Source organism: Dermochelys coriacea, chromosome 2, assembly GCF_009764565.3.
Source record: "Dermochelys coriacea isolate rDerCor1 chromosome 2, rDerCor1.pri.v4, whole genome shotgun sequence".
Classification (NCBI taxonomy): Eukaryota; Metazoa; Chordata; order Testudines; family Dermochelyidae; genus Dermochelys; species Dermochelys coriacea.
The window spans coordinates 121078523-121091607 of NC_050069.1; the positions used below are offsets into that span (position 1 = coordinate 121078523).

Genomic DNA, 13085 nt, shown 5'->3' on the forward strand with positions numbered 1-13085 from the left:
ACGCGGAAGGGAGTGGGGAACGCTCCCCGCCCCTTTCCCCCGGTACGTGCAGCAGCAGCCGGAGCCGAGGCGAGCTGCAGCCTCGGGAGAGAGGAAGAGGCGCCGCCACGCACTGGAGCGAGCTTCGGCCGGGCGCAGCGGCTCTCGGGGCTTCTCCCGCAGCCCGGCGGGCCCCGGAGTGGGGGGACTCGCCCCCCCGTGGCGCGGAGCCAGATGTGCGGGGCCAGGGGCTGGAAGGAGCCAGCCAGGCGGTGCCGTGAGCTCTGCCCTGCGGGGCCGCTGCCCCCGGCTTGCCCACGGGACCCGTAGCGGGTGCTGGGGCAGGGAAGCCGCGGCGTGGCCGTGCGGAGCCGAGCGTCGCAGCGGCTTCCCCAGCGCGGCGGGGCAGGCTCGGTTGCGGCTGCCGGCGGCGGGGGCGTCTCGGCCGAGCCCGGCTTGAGGCGCGGGGGCGGGGGCGGGGGGTCCGCGGGCTGCGTGGGCGGCCCGGGTCGCCCTCCCCGGGCGTGCAGTTGGCAGCTCCGCGCTCGCTTCGAAGCGCCCAGGCTCGGAGCGCGGCCGGCCCCATCCCGCCCCCTCGGCTCTCTATGTGAGGCTCCCGGATGGCGATAGACCGGCGACGGGAAGCGGCCGGCGGAGGCCGGCAGCTGCCCGAGGAGAACGGGTCCCTGCCGGCCGGGGAGGCGGGCTCGGCGGCAGCAGCAGCAGCGCCGGCGGCGGCTCCCCCCGCCGCGGCCGCGGAGATCCAGACCCTGCCGCCGCCGCCTGCCGCCGGCTCCTGCAGCCCCCTGCTGCTGGACTACGATGGCTCGGTGCTGCCTTTCCTCGGCGGGCTGGGCGGCGGGTACCAGAGGACCCTGGTGCTGCTCACTTGGATCCCGGCCCTTTTCATCGGCTTCAGCCAGTTCTCGGACTCCTTCCTGCTGGACCAGCCGGACTTCTGGTGCCGGGAGGCGGACGGGCAGGGCAACGGCACGGGCCACTTGACCCGGGGCCCCGCTAACCACAGCCGGAGCGGCAGCGGCGGGATGCTGGGGGCCCCGGCGCTGCCCACCCCGCCTCCGGGAGACAACGCCAGCCAATGCCACTGCCAGGAGTGGCAGTACCAGATCAGAGCCGGCCTCGCCCAGAACGTCGTGAGCAAGGTAAGGAGCGAGGGGGGCTCCCCCTGGGCATCCCCCGCCCGCAACGCCGCCCCCGCGCTGCGCCCCGGCCTCTCTGCTCCGGGGCTGCTGGCTTCTTAGCGGTCCTTAATTTGTGCCGGGTCTGAGCCCCCACACCTCTAGGCTTGGCCGTTCCTGGCCCTCGCACCTGTGAGCTTGTTGCCTCAGTTCTGAGAGTGAAAAAATTGCTTGAGCCTTGACGCCTCTTTCATTACAAATTAAGTATTGCTTATTCGTCCCTCCGAGCAGGGGCGCTGGAACAATTTGTGTACTGGGGGTGCCTAGAGCCATTGAACCAAACTGTAAACGCTGAAAATGATGGAAACCACTTAAAGCCAGGGGGTGCCAGAGCACCCCTAGTTCCAGTACCTTTGCCTCCAAGCTCATTAACACAAGCCAGCCTAACAACTGCATAGGTTGGCCTGAGGGGCTACAGAAGCTGGGGGACAAAATATGCAAGGTGGGTTTGACTGTGGAGTCCTTCCCCCTCTTAAACTTGTGCTCAGACATCCAGGAAGGAAAGCAGGCCAGGGGGCAACTAGCTGGTGTCTGGGTCACATGCTTCTGAACCCTTATCTACTCCCTGAGTGCCAGATTCTTTATAGGTTTGTTTTTCTAATGGGACTGGCATGAACGCGATATATTACCGGCAGGTGTTGGTCAGAAGTTACACCCAGCTGTGTCATTGAACCTGAATCCTTGACTCGCAACAGCTCTTGTTAATGTAATTCTGGGCCTCTCCTAAACACAATTGTCAGTATTGCCAATTTTTGTGGCTGTTTTGAACATGCATATGCACAGTTCACTGAAGAATAAGTTGGCACCACTGGGCTTGTCATGAAGCATTTGAACCCACACATCCAGAAGCAAAAGCAATCAATGACCCATTAGCCAGCTAGCCTTGAATAAATCCCATGCCTTGTATCCTGATGTACTCTTTGAACTAATGTATTTAAAACCCAACCCCTTTTTTCCTTTCCTCCTCTTTCCTATCTACTCCAATATTTTTCTAGACTTCTATCTCAGGTTTGTTTGAATGCATTTTTGTTACTACATTACAAAGTCTCGAGGGACAAGAAATAGGACATGGGGTCTACAGTCAGTGGCTCTTTTACTGATATACTCATCTAATCTTCACAGTTTTCAGTGCTAGCACTAATCTCTCAAGAACTACAAATCCATTGGGCTAATGAAAAGACTATTTTAAAATAAAACCTTTCTACAGTTGTATCATGGTTGTCACCAAACAGCAAAAAGAAAACACTTCTGAACAGAGAACCTCAAGTCATTACACAGGCTGCCCCTGAACCAATGCAGCATACTAAGTAGAACAGTTTTAGATTACACAACAAAAGCTGTTGAGGGTGGCAGTTAGTGAGGAACATAGATTTGAGAATCACACAACTAGTATGCACTGTGAAATATAAGCGTTTCTTTTTGGCAATGTACTTAGTGAAGGAATAAAGGGAGACGTATGCATTTTAGATATAGAAATCATTCTAATCAAAAGGAAAAATGTATACTGTTTGCTTTGTATTGCATAAAGTAATCCTGTAAATCATAAATATGGTTTATAATTAAAGCTACAATGAACTGATAGTATTTCCATATATGCTAATTAGCATATGTATAGGATCACTTTGCCGTTACATGTGATGAATTTTTAATATATGTTTGTTTACGTTAGCAGTGGTGCAAAAGTCTTTTTTGTACCATCTGTATACAATTCATTGATATTAGTAAACAACTGTAGCTCATGAGATATAAAATGAAAATGTTACATCATGATTGTTCCCTTAATCTCAAACCCCCAAAGCTCAGCAAAAATTAGTTCTCTCATGGGAACTCTGTTTGGATTAACTGTGCTGCATTGCTTTCCACAACTAGACATGCAATAATCAAATGACCAGTCTCATTGCTCTTTCTTGCAGCCAGCACAGGCTCATATCAGTTATTGGAAAGCATTTCAGTTTTTCAGCATGTCCCTCAAAGTGTACATGGTGTGGAAAAAATCAACCAGATACAGAGCAAGCAAATAAACTCCAGAAAAATTCACAAGCACAACGGGTCAAAAATCTGTCATATTCCCTCTGCAAAGATGAACACACACGCTGAATTTAGTGTTATGTGATATAAAACTGCAAATCTGAAATTCAGTGTTTGATGGGGACAGATTTTCTTCTGTTATGACTGGAGACTGAGCTATGCATATGTTCTAGGGCAGTAGTTTTCAACCTGTGGTCCATGGATCACCAGGGGTCTGCAGACTGTGTCTAAGATTTCCAAAGGGGCTCACACCTCCATTTGAAATTTTTTAGGGGTCCACAAATGAAAAAATGTTGAAAACCACTGCTCTAGGGCAGTGGTTCTCAACCGGGCTACACATACCCTTGGCGATACGCAGAGGTCTTCCAGGGGGCACATCAACTCACCTTATATTTGCCTGGTTTTACAACAAGCTACATAAAAAGCACTAGTGAAGTCAGTACAGACTAAAATTTCATACAGACAATGACTTGTTTATACAACTCTATATAGTATACACTGAAATGTAAGTACAATATTTATATTACAATTGATTTATTTTATAATTATATGGTAAAAATGAGAATGTAAGCAATTTTTCAGTAATTGTGTGCTGGGACACTTTTGTATTTTTCTGTCTGCTTTTATAAGTGTCATAAAAATAAAGGGAAGGGTAACCACCTTTCTGTCCACAGTGCTATAAAATCCCTCCTGGCCAGAGGAAAAGCCCTTTCACCTGTAAAGGGTTAAGAACCTTGCTGGCACCTGACCAAAATGACCAATGAGGAGACAAGATACTTTCAAATCGGGAGGGGGGGAACAAAGGGTTTGTCTGTCTGTGTGATGCTTTTGCTGGGAACAGATCAGGAATGCAGTGTCAGAACTTCTGTTAGTAAGTAATCTAGCTAGAAATGCGTTAGATTTCCTTTTGTTTAATGGCTGGTAAAATGTTCTGGATGGAATGTATATTCCTGTTTTTGTGTCTTTTTATAACTTAAGGTTTTGCCTAGAGAGATTTTCTATGTTTTGAATCTGATTACCCTGTAAGTATTTACCATCCTGATTTTACAGAGGTGATTCTTTTATCTTTTCTTTAATTAAAATTCTTCTTTTAAGAACCTGATTGATTTTTTCATTGTTCTTTAGATCCAAGGGTCTGGGTCTGTGTTCACCTGTACAAATTGGTGAGGATTTTTATCAAGCCTTCCCCAGCAAAGGGGGTGTAGGGCTTGGGGGGATATTTTGGGGGAAGACGTTTCCAAGTGGGCTCTTTCCCTGTTCTTTGTTTAACACGCTTGTAGTGGCAGCGTACTGTTCAAGGACAAGGCAAAGTTTGTACCTTGGGGAAGTTTTTAACCTAAGCTGGTAAAAAATAAGCTTAGGGCATCTTTCATGCAGGTCCCCCACATCTGTACCCTAGAGTTCAGAGTGGGGAAGGAACCTTGACAGTAAGCAAGCAAGTGAAGTGAAGTGAAACTTGAGGATATGCAAGACAAATCAGACTCCTGAAAGGGGTTCAGTAGTCTGGAAAGGTTGAGAACCACAGTTCTTATGCCTAAAGCAGGGAGATAGCAATCCTAAAATACTGTGTCTGTGTGTGTATAAAACCTTATTAAAATACTGAGAATCTTTTGAAACTTATTGTGAAGTTGACAATAAAAAGAGCAGAGAGCACTACTCCTTTATCCTGTAGGCTATAGCCATGTTTTAAAAAAATGCATACCTTGGAACAATTTAGCACATAGGGCAAATCGATTTTAATGGATAAATAAACAGCTGCAGTCCCTGCTGTCTTGTTTAATAAAAAAACCAACTTTAACAGACTTCAGAGGGTTTTTTTAAGTATAGTTTTTATTTTTGGTGTGTGTTTGCTTCTTAAAACTTGGCAGATCTTTCCCACTAAGCTGTAATACTATATAATTACAATTATAGCATTTTCTAAGAGTCAGGATGCTTCTTCAGTTCTGGTTTATTACAAAGGAATGGGGAAAACATGCACACAACAAAGCATCATTTCACCCTGGCTCAAGCTTTCTCAGGTGAATCCGTGGGAGTTTTGTCATTGATGTAACTGGGAGCAGGATTGGGCCATAACCGCTAATTCCCATATAGGTATTCCAGCTTCCTTTGTAAAATGGAGCTGCAGTGACTTATTCAGAAAGATATGGATGCTCAGGTCTCCCTCTTTCCCCCACTAAATAAACTTGCTCTTATTATACAATGTTCCGATCTATCTAAATAGTTTTATGTGATGTATCTTGGACTAATATACACTCAGCTGTGTGGTAGCCAGGGGTTATATTGAAACAGCACACAGAGCCAAAAAAATGTAAATCAAAAAGGCACTTTAACTCGGCCAGTATATCCTCTATTTTTAATCTGCATTGCTCCCAGGTAATAGAGGAAGAAAAGTGAGCTCTGTCACGTTCACCTACAATATCTCAACTGTAAAATCATTCATGTTTTTTGGTGCAAAGTGTATTTTGAACTTTTTGTTTTGTTGCTCTCTACTTCTTTTGTTTCAGAGTAGCAGCCATGTTAGTCTGTATTCGCAAAAAAGAAAAGGAGTACTTGTGGCACCTTAGAGACTAACAAATTTATCTGAGCATAAGCTTTCGTGAGCTACAGCTCACTTCATCGGATGCATCCGATGCAGTGAGCTGTAGCTCACGAAAGCTTATGCTCAGATAAATTTGTTAGAAAAGGAGTTCTTGTGACACCTTAGAGACTTTTTTACTTCTTTTGTGTGTGTGTGTGTGTGTGTTTGGAATGTCACCTTCCTTTGTTCCTCTCTGGCAGGCAGTTGTCCATTAATTAAATGGGTCACTAGAACTAGCTTCCCACCCTCTCTCCTCCCAGTACCCTTCAACAGATTGTAGCCTTTTACCCAATGTTATACCTGGGACTTGCAGGGTTGAGGTCTTGTCACTTTCAGCACAGCTTTTCAGGGTATCCATTTCTGCCTCTTCTTGAGTCTTTGTTGGTTGTAGTGTTGAGTTAGCCGGTTGATTAGTCTGCAGCAGAATGTTGGTTTCCTGGGGCCATGCATCATTCCTTGCCTTTCCGATATTTTTCAAGAAAGGCAAAGCTGTTCCAGGCATGAACGAAGCATTGAGTTCTTGACTGAGTTACAGGGGGAGCTGCTTTTGACAGTGCTGTCAGTCATGAGGAGCTGGAATCAGTAAAAAGGACCACGCTGTTTATTATTTAATATTGTTGAAATAATTACAAAGAAGCAGCTAACTACATAATTCAACCACATAGAATCTCAATGGCCATATTATATCACAGATCTGGATTACTGTCCTGATTCAGTGCATAAATCCTGAACCTCGGCATGGTACTTAAATTAATCTTCTTCTCTAGATATATTTATATATTATTACAGTTGTTAAATGTTACTTTGAGAACTTGGACTTGTTTTGTTTGTTTGTTTTCTCACACGATTCACTTATCAGATGCAAATTTAGATGAGGATACTTCCTGTTCATAAATGTCCTGGGCTGAATAAATTCTTGAGACAAAAAAAAGTATCAGTAATGATCGTATCCACCTTGATACTTTTATGTGGTACTTTTCATCTCTAGGGCTATGTCTCGACTACTGCGGTAAGTCGACCTACGCTATGCAACTCCAGCTACATACCTTAGGTTGAGTTACCATGAGGTCTACGCCGCGGGGGTCGATAGGAGAAAATCTCCCATCAGCTTACCTTACTCTTCTCGCCTGGGGTAGAGTACAGGGGTCGACTGGAGAGCGATCTGCAATCAATTTGGTGAGTCTACTAGACCCGCTAAATCAACCTCTGGTGGATCGATCTCAGAACGTTGATCCCCACTGTAGCATAGACCTGCCCTCAATCTCAAAGCACTTTCCAAAGGAAGTAAGTAGTATTACTCCTGTCAAGCTGTCTGGCTTTCCCAGTTAATCTGGTTAGGAGAATAGGCATCTGCTTATCCTCTGTGATATAGTGCATCCTACATTGTCACTCAGGGCATGGCTACACTGGAAACTTCAAAGTGCTGTCGTGGGAACGCTCCTGTGGCAGCGCTCTTAAGTGCAAGTGTGGTCACGCGTGAGTGCTGGGAGAGAGCTCTCCCAGCGCTCCTGGTAATCCACCTCCATGAGGGGATTAGCTCCAAGTGCTGGGAGCTTGTCTACGCTATCGCTTTAAAGCGCTCAGACTTGCTGCGCTCAGGGGAGTGATTTTTCACACCCCTGAGCCAGCAAGTTAGAGCGCTATAAAATGTAAGTGTAGACAAGCCCTATGATGTGGACAGATATACTCTTCTATACAGTCAGTTTCTTTATAAATTGGGAAAAATTTTCCCACTCCCTTGTGTTGTGGAGGATGTACGCACTGGCCGGGGAAGCTGCTTTTGCCCTTCCATGAGCTTCCAGCTGCCTCATGTATGCCCTGTTCTCAGCTTCCAGTTGATCCATGCCTCTTTGTTCTGCTTTCTCCTCAACTTCTTCATTGGCCGTATGCCTTTGGTAGGCTCTCTCCTTGTTGGTCTTGACCGTGTCCTGGGCTGCCTCGGTCTCCCTGATCTGCAGTTCTGCCATCTGTCTCTGGTGCTCGTGTTCTTCCTGGGCTGCCAGGTAATGAACTCAGGCCAGTTCCACTGCAGTGTTTTCCTCTGTGGTGCCTGCCTCTGTGGTGTCTGAGGCAGGAGGGTCCTTGGATGCCGGGTCAACAGTTATGAGAAAGCATAGCACTGAACTGAAATCTTAGCACCTGAACTGGAATTTACTTTTTGTGGGATATTCCCCTCTCTTTACATAACTGTTCAAGTCTTTTCTATCAAGACCATCCTATGACTGGGTTCAATCACTGTGTCTCTTCTTTAGCCTTTAAAAACTCTCAATGTCAAGTTTAAACTTTTAACAGTGCTGGGTTATGATCTATAAACCCTGTTGACGTGTGGCATATGAATCCTGCCAAAGCTATGCCAGTGTCAGGCTGTCTGGAATGGCTCAGGAGCATGAGCATCATCCTCAGGACAGACTGTTAAGGAGAAGGGCACATACTCCAAATTGGTTGTGAGTTCTGTAATTAGATTTCACCAACCAGGTATCAGGTGTGAATTCCTCAGGCACTACAACAGCCTCAACATGGAGTCACAGACACTCCTATCCATTTTGCCCAGGCAAGCTTGCCTTTGTGATAGATGGTTCCATACACCAAAAATCACAACAATTTTCAGATTTCTACCTGTCGCAGAGGACCGGTCACTTACTCCAGTCAGTTTACTCCTGGGGGACTTCTGCGCCAAAAAATTAAATTCTGCACACAATATTTTAAAAAAAATTGACAAATTTTATTTGTCAAAATAACCCTGCCTAATCAGGCCAGTTCCAATTATTTTGGTAATTTATTTCAAAATGCCTGTCAGCAAGTATTTCTCTAACAACACAAACAAACACACAGAAAAATTGCCCCAGGAGTAGAGAGTTAAAGAAACCCCATGACAACCCAGTTCTTGTTTCTCTGCCCCCTCCTACCCCCAGAGCCCAGCCGGGGAGCCAGACACCCACAACCCCTCCCTCCCAGAGCCCAGCCATGCCCCCCCGGCCAGTATACCCAAACTCCTTCCCCCCCAGAGCCCAGCCGTGGGCCTCCCCAAACTAGATGCCTGCACCTCCTCCCCCCAGACCCCAGCTGTGGCCCCCCCAGCCCAGATCACTGACCCCCTACCCCCCAGAGCCAAAGGATCCAGAGGGAGAAACAGCCTGCTGCTCTGTCCCAGGCTTGTGTGGAGTTTCGTGCACGCTGCTGTTGTCTTCCCTCAGGGTTTTTGGGGAACTGCAGTTGCTGGGAACTCTCTACTCTCCGCATGCCTTGCAGTGTCTTCTATGTGCGAGCTGGCCTCTGCCAGGTCCAGAAGCCTCTTGGGCTGCAGTGCTGCTGGCCACCACATTTTTAGGGGGTGGGGGGAGGAAATTGTGTGCAAAAAAACATTAATTTCTGCAAAATTCTGCATTGCACAGTGGCGCAGAATTTCCCCGGGAGTATCAGTTGAACCTTAGATCTCACCAAAGACCATACTTGTAGCTAATCTTATAATAGATTAACTAAAGATTTATTAATTAAGGAAAAGAAATTAGTTATTTAGAAGGTTATAACTGCTAAACATACACATACAAATGAGTTACCATCTTAGGTTCCAAAAGGTAATAGAGGCTGCTGTAATACGTAAGACCTATATGTTCTCTACGGCTAATCCAGTCTAGGGGTTCCCTTGCTTAAGCCTTCCCAAGCAGCACAGAGATCCAGTTTCTTTCTGTCAGGGATTTTTATTTCCTTCACCTAGAGTTCAACCTGATGGGATGAGTCCTTGTGTACATCCACACCCATGAAAAGGAGAAGCAGCAGACAACCAAGTCTTTTGTTCTCTGATGTTCTACAATGGTTTGTCTGGTGTCTGTGGGCCATCTTTTGTTGGGCAGGAGATAACGCTTCCTGTGGCAAACTAGTATGTCACACTTACTAATGCTTTTCTCCTGACTGGGTGGGTGGGTGTATGAGACAGTTTGAACAAACGCTTTTACAATTACAGAGCAAACACTTAAATATTACCTTATAACACAGTATGCAGATATTATAAGTGAGATTAATGCATGTTACAGACCAAACACTAAACATATTTTTATAAACCAAACACTAAGCATATTTTTATAAACCAAATACCTATTTTACTAATCCTAACACACAGGTGATCCAAACTGGTTTCCAGCTGTGCCTTTTTAAATATTCAAGTGATGCCTAGAGGTCTTGGCAGGAGCTAGCACCTGGTCTACCTGCATCACTACCCCCATTTTGCAAATGGGGAAACTAAGGCACAGAAAACTGACATGATTTGCTTAAGGTCACAAGAGCATTAAGGAGGAACACTGTGGCATTACTACAGTGAAGTGAAATAGTTTAGAGACCGTGACTCCTTTTCTTTTTTCTTTTCTTTTCTTTTCTTTTCTTTTCTTTCTTTCTTTTGTCAGTCAGATGAAATAAGTTGAAGCTGCCAAGTCTGTGAATGTATCACGGGGTGGTGAGTTCTGAGAACCAGTAGCAAATCAGTTCAGGGATTTAGCTGATGTATAGCTACTTAGGGCAATGTGCCAATAAAAAGAGGCAGCTGCAGAGTTTGGGGAGCTCCAAAAGGAGTTTGGAATTAGCTCTCTTCTCTTTAAAGCCTGGATCTATTAATCTTCTGGGCGCTCTGCAAAGCCTATCTTTAATCCCACAGCTCTGGGGATAGAATTGAGGTAATGTGAAGGTTTCACTATGTTTTGTTCTTTTCTTTTTTTTTTAAGTTTTTGTTGCCCTTCTCTGTACTTTTTCCAATTCTAATATCTTGTTTGAGGTGGGTTTTTTGACCAGAACTGCAACCAGTATTCAAGGTGTAGGTTTATCATGGATTTATATACTGGCATTACGATATTTTTCTGTTTTATTTCTATTCCTCTCCTAAAGGTTTCCAACATTCTGTTCACTTTTTTGACTGCCACTGCACATTGAGCAGACGTTTTCAGAGAACAAGCCACAATCATTCTAAGATCTCCCTCTTGAGTGGCAACAGCTAATTTAGACCCCATAATTTTGCACATAGAGTGCACATAGGGATTATGTTTTCCAATGTGTATTACTTTGCACTTATCAACATTGACTTTCATCTGCCATTTTGTTGTCCAATCACCCAGTTTTGTGAGACCCCTTTGTAACTCTTCAATCAGCATTGGATTTAACTACTTTGAGTAATTTTGTTTCACCAGCAAACTTTTCCACCTCACTGTCTACCCCTTTTCCATATCATTTATGAATATGTTGAACTGCAGTGGTCCCAATACAGATCTTTGGGGGACCCCACTGTTTATCTCTCTCCATTGTGAAAACTGATCATTTATTTATTCCTAAACTTTGTTTCCTGTTGTTTAACCAGTTACTGATCCCTGAGAGGACTGCCTCTCATCCTGACACTGCTTACTTTGCTTAAGAGCCTTTGGTGAGGGACCTTGTCAAAGATTTTCTGAAAGTCCGAGTACACTATATCCACTGGATCACTCATGTCCATGTGTTTGTTGAACCCCCTCAAAGAATTGTAATAGATTGGTGAAGCATGATTTCCCTTTACAAAAGTTGTGTTGACTCTTCCCCAGCGTATTGTGTTCATCTATGTGTCTGATAATTCTGTTTTTTGCTATAGTTTCAAGCAGTTTTCCTGGTAATGATGTTAGGCTTGCTGGCCTGTAATTGCCAGGATGGCCTCTGGAGCCTTTTTTAAAAAATTGGCGATTACATTAGCTAGCCTTCAGTCATCTTGCACCAAGGATGATTTAAGCGATAGTTTGCATAGCACGGTTAGTAGTTCTGCAATTTCATGTTTGAGTTGCTTCAGAACTCTTGGGTCAATACCATCTGGTGCTGGTGACACCTCAGTTCCTCAGATTTGTCACCTAAAAGGAATGGCTCTGGTTTGGGAATCTCCCTCACATCCTCTGCGGTGAAGATCAATTTAAAGAATGCATTTAGCTTTTCGCAATGGCCTTATTGTCCTTGAGTGCTCCTTTAATATCTGGATCATCTAGTTGCGCCACGGATTGTTTTGTGGACTTCCTGTTTCCGATGTACTTAAAGAAAAATTTGCTGTTCAGTTTTTGCCTTTTACTAGTTGCTTTTTTTTTTTTTTTAAAAGGAGGGTTTTTGGCCTAACTATATTTATACTTTACTTGCCAGAGTTTATGCTCCTTTCTATTTTTTTCAGTAGGATTTGACTTCCAGTTTTTAACAGATGTCTTTTTTAGTCTCTAACCACTTCTTTTACTCTGTTTAGTCATGGTGACTTTTTTTGGTCCTCTTTTGTTTTTGTTTGTTTTTTTAAATTTGGGGTATATATTTAGTTTGAGCTTCTATTACAGTGCTTTTTAAAAGGTTTGTTTTTAAAGGTTTGTTTTTGACTTCTTTAAAGAGTCAGTACCCAGCAGCTTGCCGCATTAACAATTACTTCAATTCAAACACAATATTAGAATGGTGTAGATTAAAATAAAACAAAGTTTATTAATTGGGACATGCATCCGATGAAGTGAGCTGTAGCTCATGAAAGCTTATGCTCAAATAAATTTGTTAGTCTCTAAGATGCCACAAGTACTCCTTTTCTTCAAGTAAAAGAAATAAAGGTAGAGATGGTTACAAGCAGATAAAAGTGAAAACATGGGTCTAAAGGTCTAAAACTTAATCTAGCAAGGTACAGTCTTTGCTTAAGATGGTTTCTGTCAGCAATTATTCTTTGTCCAGCATGCCTGACTGTTTCTCAGCCAGGACCTTCCTCAGAAGTACGAGGTGATGGTTTCCCTTATTGCTTTCGGTCCCTTATATTCCTAAATAATTGTCTTTGTTCTCAGTTAGGAAGGTCTCCTAGGGATTCAGTCTCCTGTGTCTCTCTGGGGTGCAAGAACCATTTTAATTCTCCTTTTTTTCCTCTCTCTCTCAAGTTCAGGCTCGAGACAGCCCTTGCTGGTTTGTTTGATAGCTTTGTTTATAGATAATATGTAAATTGAGGTAAACCCACATTCCTTTGTCTAGAACAGACCTGTTTAGGCTGTCATCTTAAACATGTTCTAGTAATATTATATAGAGGGAATTCATAGCTTCACAAATAAGTTTAGCATGCATTTTACAGTGATATTAATGACCAGCATACTATTAGTTTTCAAATGCTGCCTCACAAGTCTTATTTTGTACAAACATCATTGCAGTAATGTGTAGGTGTGACTACTTGGGTCATGTGACTACTTGGCTTAGGGTCACACAGTTCCAGGAGCCTGTCACAGGGGTGCTCAACACCTTGCAGGATTGAGCCTTTTCGTACCTGGGGAAAACAAGGCGTGCTTTGAAGCATTCCCAGA

The 13085-nt window shown here is 44.5% G+C and overlaps 1 protein-coding gene across 2 annotated transcripts in view; it reads left to right on the top strand.

Moving 5' to 3' along the window:
* The first annotated feature begins 456 nt into the window (after nucleotides 1-456).
* Nucleotides 457-13085, top strand: part of SLC22A23 (solute carrier family 22 member 23) — a 172638-nt gene continuing 160009 nt past the window's right edge. For both annotated transcript variants that reach the window (XM_038391744.2, XM_038391745.2), the window contains exon 1: nucleotides 457-1142. In XM_038391744.2, coding sequence (XP_038247672.1) covers nucleotides 600-1142 — 543 coding nt within the window. In that variant the 5' untranslated portion in view covers nucleotides 457-599. The remainder of the gene's footprint in view (nucleotides 1143-13085) is intronic.